The 26,198-nt window shown below is 45.4% G+C and overlaps 2 protein-coding genes across 2 annotated transcripts in view; one reads left to right on the top strand and one right to left on the bottom strand.

Annotated features, from left to right (window-relative positions):
* Positions 1–18,290, top strand: part of LOC311316728 (chloride anion exchanger-like) — a gene marked incomplete at both ends in the record, with an annotated part of 23,542 nt that extends 5,252 nt beyond the window's left edge. The window contains 31 exons of the mRNA XM_084447657.1: positions 27–174; positions 325–438; positions 3,196–3,273; positions 3,352–3,447; positions 3,606–3,712; positions 4,266–4,335; positions 4,452–4,544; positions 5,739–5,834; positions 6,970–7,197; positions 7,305–7,359; positions 7,460–7,605; positions 7,731–7,799; positions 8,861–8,997; positions 9,261–9,400; positions 10,110–10,220; positions 10,403–10,563; positions 11,362–11,526; positions 12,349–12,501; positions 12,744–12,826; positions 12,934–13,081; positions 13,278–13,391; positions 13,678–13,755; positions 13,839–13,934; positions 14,088–14,194; positions 15,824–15,893; positions 15,996–16,088; positions 16,170–16,265; positions 16,895–17,122; positions 17,613–17,667; positions 17,802–17,938; positions 18,270–18,290. Coding sequence (XP_084303783.1) covers positions 27–174; positions 325–438; positions 3,196–3,273; positions 3,352–3,447; positions 3,606–3,712; positions 4,266–4,335; positions 4,452–4,544; positions 5,739–5,834; positions 6,970–7,197; positions 7,305–7,359; positions 7,460–7,605; positions 7,731–7,799; positions 8,861–8,997; positions 9,261–9,400; positions 10,110–10,220; positions 10,403–10,563; positions 11,362–11,526; positions 12,349–12,501; positions 12,744–12,826; positions 12,934–13,081; positions 13,278–13,391; positions 13,678–13,755; positions 13,839–13,934; positions 14,088–14,194; positions 15,824–15,893; positions 15,996–16,088; positions 16,170–16,265; positions 16,895–17,122; positions 17,613–17,667; positions 17,802–17,938; positions 18,270–18,290 — 3,493 coding nt within the window. The remainder of the gene's footprint in view (positions 1–26; positions 175–324; positions 439–3,195; positions 3,274–3,351; positions 3,448–3,605; positions 3,713–4,265; positions 4,336–4,451; positions 4,545–5,738; positions 5,835–6,969; positions 7,198–7,304; positions 7,360–7,459; positions 7,606–7,730; positions 7,800–8,860; positions 8,998–9,260; positions 9,401–10,109; positions 10,221–10,402; positions 10,564–11,361; positions 11,527–12,348; positions 12,502–12,743; positions 12,827–12,933; positions 13,082–13,277; positions 13,392–13,677; positions 13,756–13,838; positions 13,935–14,087; positions 14,195–15,823; positions 15,894–15,995; positions 16,089–16,169; positions 16,266–16,894; positions 17,123–17,612; positions 17,668–17,801; positions 17,939–18,269) is intronic.
* A 362-nt stretch (positions 18,291–18,652) lies between these two features.
* On the bottom strand, positions 18,653–25,472 carry cbll1 (Cbl proto-oncogene-like 1, E3 ubiquitin protein ligase). The gene is made up of 6 exons (XM_084447630.1): positions 25,456–25,472; positions 24,253–24,420; positions 21,669–21,775; positions 21,379–21,462; positions 20,438–20,511; positions 18,653–19,980 (listed from the first exon to the last, which is right to left on the bottom strand). Exons 1-6 carry the CDS (start codon positions 25,466–25,468, stop codon positions 18,942–18,944), a joined length of 1,485 nt encoding a protein of 494 aa, XP_084303756.1. The 5' UTR covers positions 25,469–25,472; the 3' UTR covers positions 18,653–18,941.
* Between the last annotated feature and the right edge of the window lie 726 nt (positions 25,473–26,198).

Here is a 26,198-nt window from a genome sequence, read left to right as displayed (position 1 = left end):
GCCTAACCCTGACCCAACTCTCCCAGCTTTGAGCCCCCCATCGCCCCAAACCTGCAGATCTTCCAGCAGACCGCCATGGAGGCGTTCCCCATGGCCATAGTGGGCTTCGCCATCGCCTTCTCAGTGGCGAAGGTCTACTCTGTCAAACACGATTACATCATTGATGGAAACCAGGCGAGTCACCAAACAGTGACCCTCACAATTTCAATTGGTTTTTAAATCGATCGTTAGCTTTGAGAATATAAGCCATTTCTGAAAGTGTGTGTGTGTGTGTGTGTGTGTGTGTGTGTGTGTGTGTGTGTGTGTGTGTGTGTGTTACAATAGGAGTTGATAGCGTTTGGGGTCAGTAACATCTTTGGGGCGGCTTTCAAGTCCTTTGCTGCCAGTACAGCTCTCTCCAGGAGTGCGGTTCAGGAGAGCACAGGAGGTAAAACACAGGTAAATCACAACACAGGTAAATCACAACACAGGTAAATCACAACACAGGTAAATCACAAACACAGGTAAATCACAACACAGGTAAATCACAACACAGGTAAATCACAACACAGCAGGTAAATCACAACACAGGTAAATCACAACACAGGTTAATCACAACACAGGTAGATCACAACCAGTGTTAATTTTGACAGCAAATTATGATTTTGTTTTAGTCATAGTCTTTTGACTAAAATGCCATTTAGTTTTAGTCATATTTTAGTCATCTGACTTGTTTTAGTTTAGTCTAGTTTTAGTTGACTAAATATCATTACGATTTTAGTCGACAAAATCTACCATAGATTTGGAAAACTCAAATTTAACAGGCTTAGTTCAATCAATCAAGTTGGATTTATATAGCGCCCTTCATGAAACCCAGAGCGCTTTACAGAGTCCAGTATTCATTCAGACAGTCATACCGGTGGTGGTCAGATACATCTGTAGCCACAGCTGCCCTGGGGCAGATACAGATACAGCTGCCCTGGGGCAGATACAGATACAGCTGCCCTGGGGCAGATACAGATACAGCTGCCCTGGGGCAGATACAGATACAGCTGCCCTGGGGCAGACAGTTTCATAATGAAGCATTCCTCTCCCCCAGTCTGATGCTAACTGTGTTTGTGCCTGATATAGCAAGCTATAACATTATCATGTCAGCACTAGTTGGCTAGTCAGGCTAGCTAACATCAGGCACAGGCTAACGTCACACCGGAGGAGAGGGGCTATGATAGCCAGGTAGCTAACTGTTCGTGTCTTATCCATCTAGCTACAGTATAACATTAGACAGCAGCAGTAGTTGCTTAGCTAGCTTACCCAGACTAGCTAACCCAGACTAGCTTACCCAGACTATCTTACCCAGACTAGCTAACCCAGACTAGCTAACCCAGACTAGCTAACGCTAGATACCCCCGCCAGCCGCCACAAGCATAGCCCCACTTGTTGCTAGCTAACCTGTGCCCAACATTAGCTAGCCACTAACGTTAGCGTTGCAATGATCAGACACTTCAGTTCTCCCCCGCCACAAACCTACGTTTAACCTTTTAGCTTGTATTGTATTTGAAGTATTTCAGAAACACACCAGCTTGGTTTTAACTAATACAGTAACGTTAGCCGGGGGTGGGGGGGTGCTTACCTTCTCGTGAATTTCGGGATGACTGTTCTCCAAATGTCGCTTTAAGTTTGTTGTATTTTTGCCAGTCATTTTCACCCCACACGGTTTACAAATGGTTTTGTTTTCCTTTGCATCAAATATGAAGTTTATCCAGATGTCTGCTCTCTTTTTCCCGGTGTGTGTGAACGAGGACAAAGACATTTCTGAACTGTGGTCATTTACTGAGCAGTTCAGGCGCAGCAGTCGGATGCTGTTAGTTGACTTCCCGCCGGCCGGTGTAGCAACGGTACTATTCAAATATCATGGATGTATTAATATAACTATATTATATTATATATATGGCTAAATACACACAGGCTACCTGTAGGTTGCATCCAACTCCTTCTATTAATACATCCATGATCCAACTGCGCACATCCCGAACCTCGACATTCTGATTTGAACTTTTCCCATACTCCCTAACCATTTTAGTCTAGTTTTTATTTGTTGATGAAAATGTGAATAGATCATAGTTTTTGTCATCATACATTCATTTTTATTTAGTTATCGTCTCGTGACGATAACCCAAAAAATGTCGTTGACGAATAGTTTTCGTCATAGTTCTCGTCAACGAAATTAACACTGATCACAACACAGGTAAATCACAACACAGGTAAATCACAACACAGGTAAATCACACAGGTAAATCACAACACAGGTAAATCACAACACAGGTAAATCACAACACAGGTAGATCACAACACAGGTAAATCACAACACAGGTAAATCACAACACAGGTAGATCACAACACAGGTAAATCACAACACAGCAGGTAAATCACAACACAGGTAAATCACAACACAGGAGGTAAATCACAACACAGCAGGTAAATCACAACACAGTTAAATCACAAACAGGTAAATTACAACAGGCCCGGCGGGATTGGCCGCCCTAGGCAAAATAACGACAGTGCGCCCCTGACAAGTTGCGGGGGTGCGGGGGGAACCTTGGTAGAGGACAATTCCGATTGTCGGGAGATTTGTTGAGCGGGGGGGGGGGGGGTGCTAGTGGAGATTTGTTGGGGTTTGTCCGCGCGCCCCTAGTGCCTCGGCGCTAGGTAGATCACAACACAGGTAAATCACAACACAGGTAAATCACAACACAGGTAAATCACAAACACAGGTAAATCACAAACACAGGTAAATCACAAACACAGGTTAATCACAACACAGGTAAATCACAAACACAGGTAAATCACAAACACAGGTAAATCACAAACACAGGTAAATCACAAACACAGGTAAATCACAATACACCATCTTGTCAGCAGCCACAGTGCAGACTGGAATACACAAACCGAGTCACCCTAATCACCCTGTGGGAACTAGAGATCTCTAATGTCGTAATCTGAGAAGTGATAAGATCTCATAGACATAATCAGATCATATAAACACATTGACCGGAGATCATAGACTTTATTTTATCAGTGACCTGCAGCCATTAAAGCAGCCAGGTAGTGATATTATATTATTTACTCACACCTGTCCTTTCTGGGCACTTTATTCTTTAACACTGAATTTTTATATGAGCAAAAGTAAAGAATCTACTTAATATTTCTCTATTTCAGATCGCTGGACTTCTGTCAGCAATCATAGTAATGATCGTCACCTTGGCCATAGGGTTCTTGTTGGAGCCACTTCCAAAGGTAAAACTAAAGGATGATACACACTGACCAGTCCCTAAGACTGTGACCTTATATGACCTTTGACCCCTGCGCATACAGGCGGTGCTGGGGGCCGTGGTCATCGTCAACCTGAAGGGCATGCTGATGCAGGTCAGAGACATCCCGTACCTGTGGAGAAGGGATCGGCCAGACTGTGTGAGTCATTTACTAAATACTTTTACATTTATTTTCACTACCCCTCTCCAATAAGGAGTACCTCCCACTAGCTATTTGAAGCCTGCTATCACACACACACACACACACACAAACACACACACACACACACACTATAACGCCACCATGCTCCTCCCCAGGTGGTGTGGATAGTGACCTTCCTGGCGTCCATCTTGCTGGGCCTGGATCTGGGGCTGGCGGTGGGCCTGGGGGCGGAGCTGCTCACCGTCGTCTTCAGGACCCAGTTGTGAGTGCGGACACACACCTCTAAAATACACACACTCCAAAACACACACACCTCTAAAACACACACACTGATAGGCTCGGCTGGCTTTACTGACAATCTAGCAGGCTTTACTGGCCACAACTTGGATGTACAGCCAGTTCACTTACTCTTGACAAATGTATTTGTTGTAAGTCACGTTGGATAAAAGCGTGTAAATGTTGTCCATGTCTGGTCAAGAGCAACCCCAGGGCCAGTTCTAGGTGAGGGGGCCTAGGCAGGGAAAGAGTTATGAAGTCATAAATGAGTAATAAAGGAAATATCTTTCTATCCAATATGAATGAGAAGGGGTTGTTGCATTCATATTTTATGTTTTTCCTTACGTTACTGGTTCAGTGGAAACTAGGAATGGTGGTAGTAAATCTGTGGCTTGGAAAAATTGCTTCTATTTTTTTAATATGTAATCCGGTCGGGGGGCCCCTAGTGACTGATGGGCCCCCAACAGGAGTACGTGGTCTCCCTGAGTGCTCAGCCAGCGCTGGTTAAACATCACATTCCCTCTGTATCCTCTCCCCAGTCCACGGTGCTGCGTCCTGGCCAACATCAGAGGAACAGACATCTACAAAGACAGGAAGGACTACCTCGATGTGAGTTAGCTTGACTGTGAGGGCTCAATCATATCTGAGACAAGACTGTGAATGTTTAAAGTGAGTCTGAGTGTTTAAAGTGGAGGATTAGCCCCTTGGTTGTGGCTGTATTACAGATTTATGAGCCAGAGGGGGTTAAAATCTTCAGGATTCCTTCGCCCATCTTCTTCGCCAACATCGACTTTTTCCGAGGCAAACTGGTAGAAGCTGTAAGTAAGAATGCAAGAAACAACGCATATCTACCGATCATAAAGATCGTTTTCAGACTTTCTTTTTGTGTCCAAATATTTAAGTCAACGGGAAATAAGAATCATAAGAGTGGTAAGAGTAGTGTGCACTATGTAACCTACTCATAAGAGTAGTGTGCACTATGTAACCTACTCATAAGAGTAGTGTGCACTATGTAACCTGCTCATAAGAGTAGTGTGCACTATGTAACCTACTCATAAGAGTAGTGTGCACTATGTAACCTACTCATAAGAGTAGTGTGCACTATGTAACCTACTCATAAGAGTAGTGTGCCCTATGTAACCTACTCATAAGAGTAGTGTGCCCTATGTAACCTACTCATAAGAGTAGTGTGCCCTATGTAACCTACTCATAAGAGTAGTGTGCACTATGTAACCTACTCATAAGAGTAGTGTGCCCTATGTAACCTACTCATAAGAGTAGTGTGCACTATGTAACCTACTCATAAGAGTAGTGTGCCCTATGTAACCTACTCATAAGAGTAGTGTGCCCTATGTAACCTACTCATAAGAGTAGTGTGCCCTATGTAACCTACTCATAAGAGTAGTGTGCCCTATGTAACCTACTCATAAGAGTAGTGTGCCCTATGTAACCTACTCATAAGAGTAGTGTGCACTATGTAACCTACTCATAAGAGTAGTGTGCACTATGTAACCTACTCATAAGAGTAGTGTGCACTATGTAACCTACTCATAAGAGTAGTGTGCCCTATGTAACCTGCTCATAAGAGTAGTGTGCACTATGTAACCTACTCATAAGAGTAGTGTGCACTATGTAACCTACTCATAAGAGTAGTGTGCACTATGTAACCTACTCATAAGAGTAGTGTGCACTATGTAACCTACTCATAAGAGTAGTGTGCACTATGTAACCTACTCATAAGAGTAGTGTGCACTATGTAACTCAGAAGGTTATGGGAAAGGAAATGGGAAAGTCTTCGGGTTATAATAATAATCCCCTTGACTATTAGCTACTGACCATTACTATCTGATTTATTATTATTGTTATTACTATTATTATTATTATTATTATTATTATTATTATTATTACTAAGCTTTCAGTCAGGGGCAGTGGATCCCCCTTGTTGTTCTAATGAAGAAATCCTTTTCCCCAGACCGTCTGGCCGTATTAGACACTGTTAATTCTGCTTTCAGGTGGGATTCAACCCGTTGAGGATATTGAGAAAGAGAAACAAAGCCTTGAGAAAGATCCGGAAACTTCTGAAGACAGGAGACCTACAGACGACGTCAGTAAGTGGTGTTTTGCACGTCTCCTGTGACCTTTGAACTCATATAACAATGAGACTCTTTCAGCAAAGTAACTCTGGAAACTCTCTAGAAGATACTGACCCCATACTGTAAGTCGAGTCACAGGCTGAGACATTGTTTGGCTATGACAGTTAAAAATGGGATACATTTCCATGAGATTAACCATTTAGCAACATTACCCTGATCTGTGATTTCAACACTCTTCAACAAACACACCAAAATAAGCCACATGTAATACTATTCTCATCTCAGATAACTGCACACAATTGCTCTTCAAAAGCTAACTGAACAAATAAATTCACATTTGCCCCATAATAGTGACCTCTGTTGTTCTAAAACGGTGACAGTCTCACACACTCCCATGTTCCAATGCAATCATTTATTGTTTCAGCAGCAAGCCGCCTTCATCAGGGCTTTCAGAACAGTGTTTGCACAACTTTTTAAAAGGAATAATAGATAGATAATGAGGTCATGAGTTGCACCTGACCAATCAGCAGCGACGCTGAACCAATCAGCAGCAACGCTGAACCAATCAGCAGCAACGCTAAACCAATCAGCAGCAACGCTGAACCAATCAGCAGCATCTCACAGAATCAATCACATTCATATTTGCAGTATCAAAAAAACACTTTAACATCCATGTCTATCAAAAGACAATTTCAATCAAACTGGGATACCACTTTTTTTTTTATATATATATATATTTAATTTTCAAGAGCATATTTGCACAATATTGAATATTTCCAACTGTCCAAGAAGAATAAACACTATCAGACAAAGTAGACCCTCTACACAACTTGCCAGTCGAGGTTAGCATTTTATAAAAAATATATATTATAAAAGCAAAGAAGCTACAATTACAAGACAATTCTAAAGGGTACTTATACAGTAGAACAAAACGGAGATTTATTAAACAGGTAGTAGTTACCAGTAGGGATGGGGGCAGCCATGTTTGGGCTGAGCAGCAGAGGGGGGCAAGGGTCAAGGGTCAGACTGCGCCAGATCTTTTAGATTGGTTCCACGGTTGAAGACCACCAGTGGAGGATCTTAAATGCCCTTCATTTGCTCAGAACATTTAGAGTATTTTGTAGTGAGGACCCCTGTTCTCCCTCTACAGGGAGGCTTCCTGAGAACCTCATCTGGACCCATTGAGGAGTCAGAGGACGAGAGCAACATGGAGGACCTGGACCAGCCCACGGACTTCAAGGACCTCCCCATCCAGGTGAACTGGAGCTCGGAGCTCCCTGCCAACATCTGTGTCCCCAGAGTGGACATCCACAGCCTGGTCCTGGACTTCTCCGCTGTCTCCTTCCTGGACATCTCTGCCCTGAAGGGGCTCAAAGCGGTCAGTCTCCCAATCATCCCATCACGGTCCTCATAGAAATGTGATCTATTTTATCAGGATAGGCAGAGACACTGTGTACTGATTCTGTATTCTGGTGTTCTTTGCAGGGACTGAAAGAGTTCATTCGAGTTGATGTTGAGATCTACATTGTAGCTTGTGATGGTGAGTTGGCTCCTGTCTCTCAGACAGGCTGGATGAGCAGTCCTTTGCTATATCTGCTATACTGGAAAGAAACCTGATGGTGACTGATTCTGGCCCGCAGCGTCTCTTTTTGAGAAATTGCACTCCTGCGAGTTCTTTGACGATGAAGTCACGTCATCCATGTTCTATTTGACCCTGCATGATGCCATGGTGCATATCCTGGAGAAACATCCTACGCCATTGGAAAACAATTATATTCCTGAAAAGGTATCTTATCTGCCTGTAGATATATAACATACATAAGATATATAACACCCATAAAGCTCACAGCAGTCCTGGTAGAAGTGCTGGAGGAACTGTGCCCAGCTGTGATGAGTTGTTCTGTCTTCCAGGTGGTGACCACAGCTACCGTTCACTACCACAACAACATCGGGGACGGTCTGCGTAGCAGAGATCGATTCGTAAGTAGCAGTGCTTTTATTTATTTTATTGTAGTATATTACATTGTTACACTGTACTTTAGATTGCTATTCTTGCACTTTGCCTTCAGCACTAGATTATGCTCTTAGTCACTTGTTTTAGAGAGAAGATGCACTTGTGAGTTCTGGCAAGTAGTAGTACATTGGCTTTTCCTACGTTAAATGCAAATATTGTTAGTCGCTTTGGATAAAAGCGTCTGCTAAATGACTGTAATGTAATGTAATGTAATTTATTTTCCCATACAGTAAGAGCAACTGAGATTTGCCGTTTTATAGATGATATACAGACAAAAGTGATGACCATGTTGTGATATTATCCACCCTCTCTCCCCAGATGTCAGAGTCCCGGTTCTAACTGCGTAAAGGTGCAACAAAATGTAAACGTGATAGAATTGAAATGTATTTGTTTTCTATTGTCTTATTGTGATGTAAAGATGTAATATTTGTTTTCTACTGTGACATGTACGAACTATAAAACATGTAAACGTGAAAATGAATTTATATCGAATCACATATTTATTTTCAATGTCATTATTTTCACTGAGAGATGCATTTTATGCTACAAAATTTGCTTGGCATGCATTTCATACTTGTACATAGTAATTTTGTAGAAAAATCTGCTTCAATGTATTTTCTATGAATGTACTGTACTTTTGTCATGACAACAATGAAAAATAAATGTACCTTTTTATGAACAATGTGTTGTCAAAGTTTTATGTTTGTGTGAGAAAGAAATCAAATATACAAAGTAGAAATGTTGTGCTCAATCTTTTCTACACATCAAAGCAGAATACCGGTAAGTAAATAAATAAATAAAATGAGATAAACTTTTATTGTCCCTGAGGAACAATGAGATGAGCTCAGGGATTATTTAGCGATAAGAGAAGGTGGTAACTATGACCTCCATTCTTATTCTGTTAATGATTAAAGACAGGAAAGAAAGAAGAAGAATTTTCACTGCCTCCTACTACAGTTCATCAGGGAGGCCAGTCGCTGCAATATTTCAGTTGTCACCGTCCTAAACTGGACACCTCTGATGCTAGTCTGGGAGGATGGGGACCGTGAGAAGGACGTACGTGGTGGTCAGGTCTCTGTACTCTGAAGACGGCCTCGCTGAGGAGCATCAGAAGATCAGCAGGCAGCGCACCACCGTGTTGGACCACGTGAGGGAATATCTCTCGTGAGTTTCCTTACATCTCTACGAGGGTCTTATCTATTCCTTACTGTATACCCAGATAGCAAGCGGATCTGGGCCATATACAGGCCAGATCTGGCCCTTGTGGCTTAGTTCTGGCCCATATATATGGCCCAGAATCATTACACATCCGCTTGCTATCTGGGTAGTGTGTTTATATTACAAAAGATAGTCAAACCAGAGCCCTTGTCATGCATTTAAAGTGTGTGTGTGTGTGTGTGTGTGTGTGTGTGTGTTTATGTTTTCAGTTGTGACTCCAGGCGTGTAAAGAACACGATCCTCTCTTTGCTGCCTATCATAGGCTGGTTGAAAGTCTATCAGCTGAGAACATGGCTGCTGGCTGATATTGTAGCAGGGGTCAGTGCTGGACTGGTCTCTATCATGCAAGGTATCTCTCATGCAAGGTCTCTATTACGCAAGGTATCTCTCATGCAAGGTCTCTATCACGCAAGGTATCTCTCATGCAAGGTCTCTATCACGCAAGGTATCTCTCATGCAAGGTATCTCTCATGCAAGGTATCTCTCATGCAAGGTATCTCTCATGCAAGGTATCTATCACGCAAGGTATCTCTCATGCAAGGTATCTCTCACGCAAGGTATCTCTCATGCAAGGTATCTCTCATGCAAGGTATCTCTCATGCAAGGTATCTCTCATGCAAGGTATCTCTCACGCAAGGTATCTATCACGCAAGGTATCTCTCATGCCAGGTATTCAGCAGGACAGAGCGCCATGTGCACATGAAAGGGCACCACACCATTACAGGGCTGCCAAGTGTCACACATTGAGCGTGAGACACACGCATTCTAGCCTCTTCTCACGCTCACACGACACACTTGAGAGAGAGAGAAAGAGAGGGAGAGAGAGAGAGAGAGAGAGAGAGAGAGAGAGAGAGAGAGAGAGAGAGAGAGAGAGAGAGAGAGAGAGAGAGAAAGGGAGAGAGAGGGAGAGAGAGAGAGGGAGAGAGAGGGAGAGAGAGAGATCGAGAGAGAGAGGGAGAGAGAGGGAGAGAGAGAGAGAGACGTCTCGGGGGGGGGGGACTTTTGGTCAAACTTGGCAGCCCTGCCATTACCTCCCCTCTTGTCCGTTTGTGGTCCAGGGTTGTCCTTCTCCCTCCTGGCCTCCCTCCCACCCAGCTACGGGCTCTACACCGCCTTCTTCCCCGTGATCGGGTACTTCTTCCTGGGCACCTCCAGGCACATATCTATCGGTAGGAACCACACGAAATAAAGCACAATTTAGATACATGCATTTTCGTGAATATACGCAATGCGCGCATGTAAGCATGAATCTGTCCAGGAGGATGTGATGAGATCTAGGAGGATGTGATACACGTAAGGTATGTATAATGACATCATCTCTCCCTCGCCACCTCTCTCTCTCCGTCTGCAGGGTCCTTCCCGGTCCTCAGTTTGATGTTGGGGGCTGTGGTCACCCGTCTGGTCCCTGACCAGGGACCCCCTGCTAACATCACAGGCTTCGAGGGTCTCACCCAGGCCCAGCAGAGGGTCATAGTGGCCTCCTCCGTCACCTTCCTTATGGGGCTGTTTCAGGTAAACAGGGCAGAGTGTATCTGTGTTGAAAAGTAAAAGTACCCAAATGTTTTTGTTTTTTTTTATTTACGATTTTATTTGTACAGGGACAGTACGTATTAATCAACAGCACACATTAAAAACATGACGATAAATATGACAGTATTAGCTTAAAGCTAATTTTGAACTGTTGTCCCTGGGCGTGGCTTAAAACACGAGCACAGAGGGGCGGCAACAATTAAAATGCAAAATACAAAGAGATAAGAAATGTGTCTATTATCCAGTCCTTTCACATCCTAAAATACACAGTTAACTAATTAAAGGTGCCGTATGCAGTTTGTGATTTCCTGTTAGACTTGGAAGATTTAGAATAATGCAACCGATAGAATCCCCACCCCTCCCTCCAGGCCTCCTTATCGTCTTGTTCCTGGTCCTGTCCTCTCTCTCTCTCTCTCTCTGTCTCTCTCTTTCTCCCTCTCTCTCCCTCTCTCCTTCTCTCTCTGTCTCTCTCTCTCTCTTTCTCTCTCTCTCTCTCTCCCTCTCTCCCCCCCACCCCCTTCTCTCTCTCCCTCTCTCTCCCTCTCTCCCTCTCTCTCTGTCTCTCTCTTTCTCCCTCTCTCTCCCTCTCTCTCTGTCTCTCTCTCCCTCTCTCCCCCCCACCCCCCCTCTCTCTCTCCCTCTCTCTCTCTCTCTCCCTCTCTCCCCCCCCCCCTCTCTCCCCCCCCCCCTCTCTCTCTCTCTCCCTCTCTCCCCCCCCCCCACCCCCCCCTCTCTCTCTCCCCCCCCATCCCCCACCCCTCTCTCTCCCCCATCTCCCAGCTGGCCATGGGGGTCCTCCAGGTGGGCTTCATCGTCCTGTACCTGTCAGACACCCTGGTCTCTGGGTTCACCACGGCAGCAGCAGTCCACATCCTGGTCTCCCAGCTCAAGTTTGTTCTGGGCCTGGTGGTTCCGGGCTTCAACGGACCCCTCGCCATCATCTATGTAAGTATAGACTTCAGTTCACCGGTTCAGTGGTCCGGTAGCTCGAAGAGAAAATAGTGATCTTAAATGGGCTATCTGCACAACTCCACTACTTCCTGAAATTAGACCTGGGCTGCGTTCCGAATCGCATACTACCCTACTATATAGTATGCCAAAACAGGATGTAGTATGTCCCAATACAGGGTTAGCCAATATACAAAATTTCAAGGCGCAATGTTATGACAAGGTAGTATGTCCCAATTGGATGCCTACTGCTTGCAAAGTATGTACTTTCTAAGGGCAGCTGTAGTAGGTACTGGTAGTAAGAAGTAGAAGTATGCGATTCGGAACGCAGCCATGCTTCTCTATTTCCTGTCCTACACTATTGGATGAAATGATTATTCAGGTGTGTCTGATCATTGTGCTGCAGTCAGGCACACCTAATTAAAGGTACCCAATGTAGTTTTTGACCACTAGTATGCTCTCTAGAGCAAATTTCAGAAGGTGGTCCCTGAAAATCGCGTACTACGTCATTGCATCAATACACGGAGCAAATAATAGTGACGTTTCACACATCTTTGTTGTTTTCAAAACATTAGCATTTCGAAAATAAACAAAGAATGGATTGTTTTGATTCATGTTTCGTTGGGTACCTTTAATCACTTCATCCAATATTGTAAGACAGGAAATAGAGAAGCATGTCTAATTTCAGGAAGTACTGGAGTTGTGCATACAGCCTATTCAAACATCGACAAGAGTACATGTACATCTGCTGCCATGCGTGTAGAGAATGAAAAATGATCCACGCCATATCTCTTTTTCATTGGTGATCTCTACCCTCAGACCCTGGAGAAGATCTTCGTCCAGATCACAGACACCAACATCTGTGACCTGGTGACGTCCATCGTGATCATGGTGGTGGTGTTCATCGTGAAGGAGCTCAACGACAGATACAAAGCCAAGCTGCCGGTGCCCATCCCCATCGAGGTCATCATGGTGAGATGAGTGACCCATCGCTGATCATCACAGATTCATCGCAGATACACATAGTTCTCACCATTGTCAATGATTGTCAGTATATAACAACTTGATAACACGTCGGCCATTTTTATAACACGTTAATCGTATTATTTTCTGGGACTTCTTCTCTTTGGGTCACTACCAGTAGCTTACAGCGATAATGGCTCACTACTACCCTACTGTAAGGAATAATATATTACTTCCATCCATTCACACAGACTGTCATAGCTTGTGTGGTGTCATACAGCTTCAACTTTGAAGAGACCTTTGAGGTTGTTGTTATTGGGAAGATGGTTAGTGGGTAAGCAGTTGAATCAACATTCAGTCCATCAATTGTTTACAAGTGAACTGCAGCAAACAGCGACATCAGTCCTGGTGATTAAAAAGCAGATGGTTGCCCCTCCCCAGGTATGAAACCCCCATAGCTCCTAATGTGGAGGTTTTCCAGCAGAGTGCTATGGAGGCGTTTCCCATAGCCATAGTGGGCTTTGCTATGGCCTTCTCAGTTGCCAAGACCTACTCTATCAAACACGACTACACCATCGATGGAAACCAAGTGAGTCCGATTTCAGCCATCACTATCGGTCAAGGGTCAAGGTCTTGTGTAAATCGTATGCAAAGCCAAAGAATGCAGGGGTCACTAGTTCGAGAGTGGATGTTGATTGATAGCGGAGCAGGTAAGCAGTTCCATGCACAGTCACTCGTGGTCATGTTGGTCCAGCAGTCTACAGCGTCTCGTCTGTCCAACCCAGGAGCTGATAGCGTTTGGGGTCAGTAACATGTTTGGAGCGAGCTTCAGGTCATTCGCTGCCAGCACATCGCTCGCTAGAACGGCCTTACAGGAGAGCTCAGGAGGCAAGACACAGGTAGTCAAACTCTGCCCCCTCCCCCCTCACACACACACACACACACGCACACACACACGCACACACCTCTCGCATGTCTCTTTGATCACACGTTTACGATAGACCAAGATTCCGATAAAATATTTATTGTTCGTTTCATGCGTCTGTAAAAAATCTAATTCATGGAGGACAATCACAATAGTTGGGTTAGGGAAACATTTATTGTGCAGTGTTATGTAATGTTTTATGGTGTTGTGAAATGTCTTAATGGATCACATAAACTGAGAATGAAATATTAACTTTACAGATTGCAGGGCTGATTTCAGCCATGATGGCGATGGTTGTTACCCTGGCTTTGGGGTTCCTTCTGGAGCCACTACCCCAGGTGAGAGCCCATTCCCATCACATCCCATGGTGACCGAAGGGTTTTCCTCAGTCATCTTTGACCTTTGACCCCTGTTATTGCAGTCAGTGTTGGGCGCTCTGGTCATCGCCAACCTGAAGGGCATGCTGGTGCAGGTCAGAGAGATCCCGTACCTGTGGAGGAGAGACCGTCCGGACTGCGTGAGCGCTCAGAGGAAATGGACGCCACCGATCTCTCATGATGGTGGATGCACTCATGGAGAGCGAGCTTGATCAACTCTGGATCTCATATCATCTTCCCTCTGCCATTCCTTTCTATTCTCCCCCCTCCCCTCTCCTCTCTACCCTCCCCAGGTGGTGTGGCTGGTGACCTTCCTGGCGGCCATCTTGCTGGGCCTGGATCTGGGGCTGGCGGTGGGCCTGGGGGCGGAGCTGCTCACCGTCGTCTTCAGGACCCAGTTGTGAGTGCGGACACACACCTCTAAAATACACACACTCCAAAACACACACACCTCTAAAACACACACACTGATAGGCTCGGCTGGCTTTACTGACAATCTAGCAGGCTTTACTGGCCACAACATGGATGTACAGCCAGTTGTGAGAACCACTGGATGGTTGACTTAGCAACTGCTAGGCTGATACTCCAGGACAATAGCTAATGCTAGATTTTCAACTAAAAGGCCCTTAGATGGAGCACGTAAAAACAGTCAAATCGTAATAGAGAGTTGTAACGTGACGAGGGGCTGGAGAGTTTCGCCAGCTAGCTTCCAGCCTGATGCAAGGCCTGGCTACTTTGACCAGGCTGTAAGATCTAACTAAGCATTACATTATTATTACTATTATTAAATACTATTATTATTATTACTATGAATACAAGGTATCATTACATTGCAAGGCAATAATAACAATAATAATAACTAAGCAACCCCAGTATCCTTCTCCCTGTCACAGTAGAAAGCCCCTCATTAGAAAGTAGAAAGCCCCTCATTAGAAAGTAGAAAGCCCCTCATCAGAAAGTAGAAAGCCCCTCATTAGAAAGTAGAAAGCCCCTCATTAGAAAGTAGAAAGCCCCTCATTAGAAAGTAGAAAGCTCCTCATTAGAAAGTAGAAAGCCCCTCATTAGAAAGTAGAAAGCCCCTCATCAGAAAGTAGAAAGCCCCTCATTAGAAAGTAGAAAGCCCCTCATTAGAAAGTAGAAAGCTCCTCATTAGAAAGTAGAAAGCCCCTCATTAGAAAGTAGAAAGCCCCTCATCAGAAAGTAGAAAGCTCCTCATTAGAAAGTAGAAAGCCCCTCATTAGAAAGAAGAAAGCCCCTCATTAGAAAGTAGAAATCCCCTCATTAGAAAGTAGAAAGCTCCTCATTAGAAAGTAGAAAGCCCCTCATTCACCGGGAACCCATAGACAGTAGCTGAGAGGAGGATGGCCTAACTGAGTGGCCGACAGTCCTTGCGTCCTGCTGTCGGCGTCCCCCGGCTGGCTAGCGTCTATTCCCAGCCAGCCCAGTCCTTCCTTGCAGTCCGTTCAGTTGGCTTAAAAGCGGTTCTTAAAGGTTCATAGTAATCCCTGCGCAGAAAACAGCCCAAATAGTCTGAGACTCCCAGATAGCAAGCGGATGTGTAATAATTCTGGGCCATATATGGGCCGGAACTAAGCCCCAAGGGCCAGATCTGGCCTGTATATGGCCCAGATCCGCTTGCTATCTGGGCTCCATGAGTGCGTCTTGGGTGAGCTACTGAGCGTCTGAGCGTCATGCCCTGAGGCTCACTCCACTGCTGACTCCACGGCTCAAAATGGCTGCCACTGGCTTCGCCATCAACTCACATGGTGCTTCCACTCTTCAGGACACCGGGCCTTCCTGAGACCACACCCACTCACAGACTCCTAACTGGGCACACCCCCACACTCAACACTACCCAGGCCAGCGCTACTATGAACCCACTAATAGACACAAATACACAACTATATGGGATTTAAACTAATAAACTATTTATGGCCCTCCTAGCACTGCTGTGGCACTCCTAGATTGTTCTAGAACAGTGGGCGCACAGGGAGGGTTTGCACGTAACAGAATGTGTCTCCCTCTCCAGTCCCAGATGCGCTGTCCTGGTTAACATCGCTGGTACAGACCTCTACAGGGACCGTAAGGATTACCTGTGTGTGAGTTCACCTGGAGTCATCACCCGAAAGAAGGGATTTCCTGTTCCTGTTGTCCGTGTCACCCAGTAACTGAGTCATGCTCGTTCATATTTCAACCCTCAGATATATGAGCCAGAGGGAGTGAAGATGTTCAGAATCCTCTCACCGATCTTCTTTGCCAATATCGAGTTCTTCAGAGGGAAGCTTCTAGAAGCGGTAAGTACAGTACAGTATCAATGCTACAGCCACGCCTTAGGGAGGAACAACTTAATGAATAATATCTGGCTGCTTTTACAGGTGGGGTTTAACCCCCTGGGAGTGTTGAGGAAGAGGAACAAAGCCTTGAGGAAGATCAGGAAGCTACTGAAGAAAGGAGAGGTTCAGATCACTGAGGTGAGTCGGCATGCAATCGCTTCTAAACCAATTCAACAAAATACCTTCGCCACAAGACTGAACAACTGTTGATACAGAGAGGTCTAGAACCAACGGTTCTCTGGTCAACTGTGGAGTCGGTGGATAAGAGCAACATGGTCTCAAAAGCAGCACCAACAAAACTATCTGCCACTTGGAAGACTACTTTTGGCCACAATATAGGTTAATCTATACAATACAATGGAACAGTTTCATGTGGTAGCAATAATTTACAGAATGGTCTTAAATCAAAGTCTACAGTGTACATTGAGGCCGCTAGGTGCTAAAGTCTGAAGATAATTTATTCAATATGCCTTTCTCTTCAACAAAAGGTTCTCAAAAGCACCACCTCTCCTGGGTCGGTTGAGTTGTTCAGTACCTTTAGGCTGTAGTGGAGTGAGGAGAGGGTTAGGGTTAGGGTGGTGGAGTGAGGAGAGGGTTAGGGTTAGGGTGGTGGGGTGGGGAGAGGGTTAGGGTTAGGGTGGTGGAGTGGGGAGAGGGTTAGGGTTAGGGTGGTTAACTTCAACAGAGTGAGCAGGAACGGGAGAGGTGAGGTTTTTGCATCGTATTGTACTGTGATGTCATCCCTACAGTGTTTCAAACATCTACAGGGAGGCTTCCTGAGAACCTCATCTGGACCCATTGAGGAGTCAGAGGACGAGAGCAACATGGAGGACCTGGACCAGCCCACGGACTTCAAGGACCTCCCCATCCAGGTGAACTGGAGCTCAGAGCTCCCTGCCAACATCTGTGTCCCCAGAGTGGACATCCACAGCCTGGTCCTGGACTTCTCCGCTGTCTCCTTCCTGGACATCTCCGCCCTGAAGGGGCTGAAAGCGGTCAGTATCTCATTGAAATCACACCTCTGTCCTGTCTCTTCCCTCGATGGGTACCCTACCCCAAACCCTGCCATGTCGCTCCTATGATGTTTTTAGCTCTTTTTGCTCTGAAGATGTAATTTAATATAATTTATTGCTTTATAAATGTTCTTAGCCGTTGGACAAAACATACTCCAGGAGCTTGCTCCATCGCCTTGTTGAGAGGGGTCAGGGAAGAGTTTTTACAGCTCACTTATCTGGCCCCTGGGTGATACTAGTTTTTTTGCTTCCCTCTGGAATATGTAGAGTGGGTCGTATGCCCACCTCCCTTGTTCTCTGTAAAGCGCATTGTGTTGCCTCTGTGTATGAAATGCGCTATACAAATAAAGCTTTGATTGATTGATGGCTGTCCTGCAAATCTCGGTACATTGAAGCGCACTAGATTCAACAGTAAAAGCTTAAAATGAGGTTCAACAGACGTTTGTACTGTGTGATGCTCTGCCCTTCACAGGCCTTAAAAGAGTTCCTCCGCGTTGATGTGGACGTGTACATTGTGTCATGCGATGGTGAGAAAGCATTTATCAACTCTCATCATAATGGTTCATCTGATCAGATCATCTTTCATTACAGCGTGACTCATATCTATGTTGACAAACACACTTAATGTAACACACACGACTTTGAACTTTAATCCTTACAGCGTTCATCCTGGAGAAACTACACAGCTGCCAGTTCTTTGACAATGAGATAAAGACATCAATGTTCTTCCCAACTCTTCATGATGCAATGCTACATATATTGGAAAAGCACCCAGACCACAAAGACAAAACGCAGGAAGTAAGAGAGCCTCATGTAATGTCGTTTACATGTATACAATGTCATCGCACGTTCAGATTGAGTGTTTTTGTATGAACTTCACCTTTACTGAAAGGACTACATCTCTTCATTGCCGATTCTAAACCGTGGAATCATGTCTTTCAGATTACGAGCCCAAGGCAAGGCCACAAACGCTGTGTTGATCTCCACAACTCGAGTAACAGAGGCTTCTCTTTAAGAAACAGAGAGAAAATAGTGAGTATGAGCCTGAGTGAACTCATGAATTCAACCTAATCTTGACTATTCCTTCGACTGAGTTTCTAGAATGTAAAATGTCTGTTTTCATCTACAGTTGTCAGACACGGAACTATAGACCAATACTGCCTCGTCTCTTCAACAAACATCACATTCACATTATCTGTCTACCGCACCTCTGCATTCATCAATAAAGGTGTTACACTGCAGAAATCTGTATATTATAAAATCTCAGACTGACATCATTCCAGTTTACTGTTATTTTCAACACGTCTTGTGATAAAGAAAATACTCCCAATACATTGTGGATGAGTGTGACATCAACCAACAAACACAGCAGTCTCAAATTGTTTTTCAGTCAGATAGATGGTTCGACCTTGACACAAAAAAGGTATTTCTTCAAGCGTTGCTCTAGGATTCGCTCACAGCTCGTGTGTCATGCCATGCAGTAAGTAATCATCAGGCGCTACTGAGATTGAACTTCGTTAAAAATTTATTGAGACGTCAAACATTTATCAAGACACGACTTGAAATCAATTGAAGGCATGTTCAGATGGAATAAAAAGCTCTCTGTTCGACTGCCAGTCCAAAATGACTTCACATGGATTCAATAATAGTAATTCAACAGAGGATATATACATTTGCCACAGAACAGACTAATGTTAAATTGTTTACGTTGAAACAATAGTCGGACTAACTCCCCTGAAGTTCACATTATTCAAATGAGTAGCGGGGTGAAGCACGGGCCCTAGTTTCGAGGGGGAGGAGTCTACTGATAGTATGGTCGGTAGCGGGACTGATCGGGGTGGTGCGGCCCAGGCATCTGCCCCTGAGGTGGGGGCCCCTGCATCCGTGGAGGAGGGGGCCCTCTGGGCGCCGGCCACATGCCGGGGCTGAGCCCACCGGGCTGGTTGAAGGGGGGGCTCAGGGTCCCCTGGTCCTCGGGGAACTGCTGCATGGAGTTGGGGTTGTAGTGGTGCGGTGGCGGGGCGTTGACCGGGGGGCCGCCGTGTTGGGGCGGGGGGCCGGGTGGAGGGTGGTTCATGAAGGGGGGCATCTGACCCATGATGTGTCCCGGCGGGGGGGTGATGGGGGGGGGCGCGGACGACATGGGGGGCGGAGGGGCCTGGTTGTAAACCATGTGGGGGGTCCCGGAGCCCTGCGGAGGGTGCTGCATGGGGTGGTTGATGGGGGGTGGGGGAGGAGGCGGGGGGCCGTAGTGCTGTTGCGGTGGCGCCATCATGTGGTGGGGGTGGGACACTACAGACTGGCCGGGGTAGTCCCCGGGGTGGTGGTGGGGAGGCGGGGGGGCGGGGCCCGGGCCGGGCGGAAGGGCGTCCCGGGCGGAACCGGAGGACGAGGAGGCGGAGTCGTCCTGGATCGGCACGGTGATGAGGTTGCTGTGTTTACGCGTGGTTACCGTGGCAATGCGGAACGTCTCCTGGGCCAGCGCCCTGGCGCCCATCTCCCCCGAGGAAGGGGGCGGGGCGTCGTGGGAGGTGGGCGGGGGCTGGCCGTACGGGTCGTGGAGCTGGGGGGGAGGGAGGTGGACGTGGGCTTTGGGCAGGTGGGGCGGCGGCACGCGGAAGCGCTCGGGCAGATCGGAGGCCGGGGGCAGCTGCGTGGGGTCGGGGCGCCCCCCCGCGGGCTTGGCGGCGCGCATGTGGCGGTGGTTGACGTGGGCCTGGAGGTCGCGCTGGGACAGGTACGTGCGCTTGCAGCCCTGGACGATGCTGCACATGTAGAGGGAGCCGCGGAGGCACTGCTCGATGCGCTGGACAGGGTCCGTGCAGCTGTACAGGTTCAGACTGACCACAAGCGGCAAGAGAGGTCAGGATTAGCTCTGATCCCAGTAGCTCTGCCCTAAAGTCCCCCCCCCCACTAAAAGTAGCTCTACTTTAGGGTAGACCTAATGGGGATTCTTCTAAATAAACCAAAGATGGATGGGGTGCACGCAGTAACACAAGCAGTAGCACAACGCAGTGCACTTCATTATTGCCTTTGCTTAAGTGCACTTGAAGTTAAATCTGCTAGAAGTAATATTGGTTAGAAAGGTAATATTGGTTAGAAAGGTAATATTGGTTAGAAGGGTAATATTGGTTAGAAGGGTAGGCGTCATCAGCTTATAGCTTCAGACTATAACTTTTTTTTGGTTAAAGCCATCAGATATTTTATGTTGTGTTGCATTGTACCGTTTGTTGAATGACCAAAAAATAAACACATTAATCAATCAATCAATCAATCAATCAATCATCAGGTTCTCACCCCGGACACATCTTGTCTCCTTTCTTCTCGTGAAGCAGCGCGCAGTCGTAGCAGAACACATGTTTGCATGGGATCTGTGGAGGTAAAGCGTTCATTAGGGCTTGTTCTCAGGGTTCCTCCAGCGTTCATTAGGGCTTGTTCTCAGGGTTCCTCCAGCGCATGCTGAACTGGGTAGAGCTGCTTTTCCCCATGATGCTCCTTATACCTGGAATACTCTACAACACACTCTAAAGGTTGAGGTACCTCCTTCAATCGCAGAGTTTAAATCCATGGCTTTTGACATTTGTACTTCAACTTGGAACTGTTTTCAATTACTATTATTATTATTATTATTAGTGTATCCTATTTGTTCTGTAATTTATGTATTTGTGTGAACTCGTCAACACTGTAAATGAGGGAAACCGTCAAATTTACTAGTATAAATAAAGGATTGAAATGAAATGAAATTAGACCAGTCACTAATTCATGGGTTTCAAATGTAGTCCTAGACCTGCCATGTTGGGGTTCAACACAGGTGTTTCAAATGAATGAATGAGTTCTACTGCACAGGATTCTATTCAGTAGAGCCAATCAGATCAATTAGTGTTGGTCCCCAACATGGCAGGTCTAGGACTACATTTGAACCCCATGAATTAGGCTTAGTTCACACGGCAGGTCTTAATGCTCAATTCCAATTTTTTACACAGATCCGATTTTTTGGGTTTAGCTGTTCACATGACTTTTTAAATGTAACCTGTATGTGACTCCCGTGTGAACGGCCCACGGCCCTGAACAGACCCGCATGCGCAGAAGAACAATAACAAAGACGTCAGGATGTCACGCGCAGCGCACTGTTCACGGAAGTAACGTTAACCATGGATAACGTTCTATTAATACATCCATGATAACGTTACAACCACAACTGAAGTTAGCCGTTAAAATGAGACGAGTGAGACACGTACCATGCGTCCATATATCCTCACGGGCAGACCACATTTATCACAGAAGTGAGCCGGAACGTCGTCCTTCTCACCAATCAGGTTCAACTGTTGGAGGAGGAGGGGGGGGGGGGGGGGGGTCAAACATGCATAACTGCCGAGAAGAGCCTTTGGTTTTAGAGAGAGACAGTGTATTATATCACTAATCATTTTGTGTAATGCTTTGGCAAAATAGATGTTTATCTGTCATGCTAATAAAGCTTGAATTTGAATTATAAACCATGGGTATAGAGAGGACTGGAGAGCCAACACACCTTATAGTCCCAGAACATCTGCTGAGGGAACCTTCTCTGAGTGCCGAACACGTCCCCAGCCTTGGCCCCACACTCAAACCTCTCCTCCTGCTTGAACCCAAAGCTCTCTGGAGACACAGATCCATCAACTGGAAATTAGGTCCTGGCAAAAGACCTGGGCCACCAATATGGTAATCGTGAGAAGCTATTGGCAATAGACAATACACAATAGGGCTGGGAGTCCGAACTTCGGGATTCGAATATAATTCGAATATTGACAGAAATACTGGTATTCGAACGAATATTAGGCAGCCCTTAATATTCGAACCTGTTATAGGCATAATTTTTTGTAAATGTGTTGGCTAGCAAACGTTGCTTTTGATTCAGATTCAGAGGGTTTTTCACGCCTGGTGAAGTTGCAATCGCGAGCTCATTAGCAAGGCTATTGGACACCTGGGCTCCTGTAGGAGGTGACGTTAGTTAGCACTTAGTTAGCACTTAGTTAGCACGGTGCGTTCCAGGCAACCCGTAACTCGTGTTTTTCCGACCTCCTACACGTGAAAATGCTCTGGAATGGCAGTCAAACCCGTAACTTCTGGTGCGTTCGTTCAAATTGCGACTTGCTACTAGGAATGATTAAATAAAACGCCGCATGAACTCGCACTTCCTCGTCGCAAATTCGGATGTTTCTCAGCCCCCAGTTGCAGGCTGATGTCAATATCATATCATCATCATCATATCATTCGCTATAGCTCGAATGCACACAGGTCGGAGGTAGGGATTTTGCCACTTGCGACTTGCCACCACAAACGAACGCACCATTCCCACCCGTGAACTCGTACCATGGATGTATTAATAGAATACATCATTGCTTATCGATATTGCCTATGATACAATGCCCACTAGTGGACAGAATGTGCACAACTTTATTTTAATACCTAGGTAGGTCTTTCTGTAAGAATTTAATGGTAAAAATATTATTAATAATAATTCGAATATATTCGAATATTATTATTAATAAATAAACGAACTTCGAATATGATTTTGGGGCAAAAGTCCCAGCCCTAATACACAATGGTCAATATTGGCATGGCAGCTGCCGCCATTGGTGTGTGTGAATGGGTGAATGAGAGGCCTTCATTGTAAAGCGTTTTGGATAAAAGCGCTATATAAGTGCAGTCCATTTGCCATGTTGGTAATTTGCTTGTGTAAAGTCTCGAGAATTCAGTGGAGTTGGGTCCAGTAAAGTAAATGGTAAATGGACTGCACTTATATAGCTCTATAGCTATCCACAGCGCTTTACAATGGCCTCTCATTCACCCATTCACATACCAATGGCAGCAGCAGCAGCCATGCATGGTGCTACTGTAGCCTGCACACTGGGAGCAATCTGGGGTTCAGCGTCTAGCCCAAGGACATTTCGACATGTGGACATGAGGAGGCGGGATTCGAACCGCCGACCCTACGATCATTGGACGACCTGCTCTACCTCCTGAGCCACGGCCGCCCCATAAAGGTGTAAAGGTTTTAACTGAATGAAGTGGCGACAGTGTGCCTACCCCAAGACCATCGGATATCACCGTATCAATAAAGTGCTGGGTGTGAGAATGAATGAATGAATGAATGGATGAATGAGCAGAGAGTTGGAGTGGAAAGAAGCAGACGATTTAGTCTATACAGGAGATCTATATCCTCCTGTTTGACAGCAACCGATTAAATTAACGCCGTCTTGGGGGAAGAAGGGCCAATGTATGCTTTGATAATAAGCCACGTATTTCATGGATAACCATCGTCTCCTCTAAGTACAGTACACAAAGCTGCATTCTCCCACGTGTAATGGGTCACAGCATGTGAATCGCAAGGCTTTCCACTCGCAATGTTCAGGTAGCTTATAGGTTAGGCTATGAGAATTACCCTGGCTGAGCACGAGGTTCTGGGCTGCGTTCCGAATCGCATACTACCCTACTATATAGTATGCCAAAACAGGATGTAGCATGTCCCAATACATAGTATGCCACACGCAGTATGGCAAAAATACCAGGATGTCCTACTACATCCGGTCGTATTTCGCAGTATGCAAGCCAGCAGGCTTTTCTGGCTATTCTGACCCACAATCCTGTGCGCAGCGGAAATGTGTGTCACATGTGCGAGTCGTAACAGCTGTAGACGAATGTCGTGTTATGGACAGCGACGGGTGTGGGCAAATTTCAAGGCGCAATGTTATGACAAGGTAGTATGTCCCAATTGGATGTCTATTGCTTGCAAAGTATGTACTTTCTAAGGGCAGCTGTAGTAGGTACTGGTAGTAAGAAGTAGAAGTATGCCATTCGGAACGCAGCCCTAGTCTCTTTTGGGAAATGCACCAACACCAACCTAGCACTAATTTGGCACTATATACACATACAAGGTTGGTATTGTTGCCTTTGCGCAAGAGCACTTGAAGTTAAATCTGCTAGAAGTAATATCGGTTAGAAGGGTAGGCGTCATAAACGTATAGCTTCAGCCTATACCTTCAGATATTTCTGTTGCATTGTACAGTTTGTTGAATGACCAAAAAGTAAACATATCAATCAATCAATCAATCAATCAAACAAGCGCACCATACCTTCATCGCCAGCAGCAGCTTTGGAGGGCAACCTGCTCATAGGCCTCTGGGTCCGGGGGGGAGGTTTGCTTCTGATGGGCTGTTTGGATATGAGTTTGATGGGGATTCGTCTGCGGACATCCGGGCCCCCCAAGCTGCCCGAACCATCCGTGCCTTGCAAGTCATTGTCTATGTGAAGACAGGCGTACTATATGATAAGTGTAGCCTATATACTAAGAAACTTGAATATTTTTTATTTTTTTAAATCAAACAAATCCCTATATAATTTAGTGTCAAAGACAAATCCCTATATAATTTAGTGTCAAAGACAAATCCCTTCACACAGTCCAGATGAACAGCAAATGATAAGGCGAGGAACATAGATTAGATTAATAATCATAACGTCTATGATGAGCAACGTCAGAGGATGCTGGAGGTAGTTGAACGTCCAGGGAAACTCAGACAGAGTCCACAGGTGATCCAGTGTGAGATGCACAGTACACGGTTCATATGTAATGGCAGACCCAGCGCACACCTGATTAATCACTTAATCCAATCATATAGGACAGGAAATAAAGATACCAAGTGACTTTCAGGAAGTAGTGGAGCTGGTGCACAGGGCCTATGTCCAATTTCAAAAGAAAACATATAAGGTGAGTTTATTATTAGATTTAGGCTATTATTATTATCCATTGCAGGTAGTTCAACGTCCAGGGAAACTCTGCCAGAGTCCACAGGTGATCCAGAGGGACGCAGACAGCGTGAGATGCTCAGTACACGGTTTATATGTAACCCTAGCCAGCTAGTTGAGCTAGCCTAGGCAGCTAGCGTGGGTAGCTAGTCTAGATCTTAAACACACACATGACATTAGCATTCCTGACGAGCGCGTAGATCTAATCTATGAATAAAAAACAGTTAATGTGTGTAATGTGCATTGTGAATGTGTCAATATGGACGTGTCTCTCTCGGCTCATAGCTAGCTATGCATTGTTTTCTGAGTAGCTAGCTAGCTACAATAGCAGCAATGCTATCTTAACTAGCTATGCTAACAAGGCCTTGCCGCCTTAGTGACACCATCTGGTAAAAAAATAACAAAAAAACTCTCATGGTAGATAGCTGTATTTCGTTTTTAGAGAGAGTGCGGCCATTTCTGGGAAGGTTAGTGTGTAAAGTTAGATATCTGAGTACAATTCTCGTCAAGTTTCCTGAGAGGCTAATGCTTACCACTCTGATCCATGATCCATCTGAGCGGCGCAAAGCACTATGGGATATGGTGGGCGGGGTGAGCGGTGACGAGGCGATGACGTCATTTTGTAGGCTGAAAAAGTTAGCATGACAGTTGTCTGGATAGGCTCTGTGCACCAGCTCCACTACTTCCTGAAAGTCACTTGGCTTCTTTATTTCCTGTCCTATATGATTGGATTAAGTGATTAATCAGGTGTCCTATATGATTGGATTAAGTGATTAATCAGGGGTGAGGCAGAACCAGTGCACACCTGATTAATCACTTAATCCAATCATATAGGACAGGAAATAAAGAAGCCAAGTGACTTTCAGGAAGTAGTGGAGCTGGTGCACAGAGCCTATTGTTGAGATGTTGAGATATGCTCACCCTAGATGCTAACGATAGATGCTAACCATTGTTGACATATGCTAACCGGGAACATTTAGACAATTGCTTTACACCGAGCAACCCAACTAAGTTTAAACAAAGTGAGAGTTGACATGTAGGCTAAAGTTGTGGGGGGGTTTTCCTTTGGAAATGCATGGAGTTTGGTTTAAAAAATTACAGTTTAAGACAGTTTACCTTTGATTTGTGAGACAGGTCATTAAATTTTGAGACAGAATTGTAGCCTACTACTTTGCTTTCTTTGGTAGGTCACACAAGCCTACATATGATTTATTATTGCTGCATAAGGACATCACTCAGTCCACCGGACCCATCCCAAACCAAAATCCCATTCGAA

This window comes from Borostomias antarcticus (genome assembly GCF_949987555.1).
Source record: "Borostomias antarcticus genome assembly, chromosome: 13".
Taxonomy (NCBI): domain Eukaryota; kingdom Metazoa; phylum Chordata; class Actinopteri; order Stomiiformes; family Stomiidae; genus Borostomias; species Borostomias antarcticus.
This window is presented reverse-complemented; position numbering and strand designations above follow the sequence as displayed.

Coding starts and splice junctions, on each gene's coding strand:
- cbll1 (XM_084447630.1), bottom strand. Junction 20,512..21,378: donor TGAGGATATATGGACGCATG/GTACGTGTCTCA, acceptor TTACCTCCACAG/ATCCCATGCAAACATGTGTT. Junction 19,981..20,437: donor GGAGACAAGATGTGTCCGGG/GTGAGAACCTGA, acceptor GCTTGTGGTCAG/TCTGAACCTGTACAGCTGCA.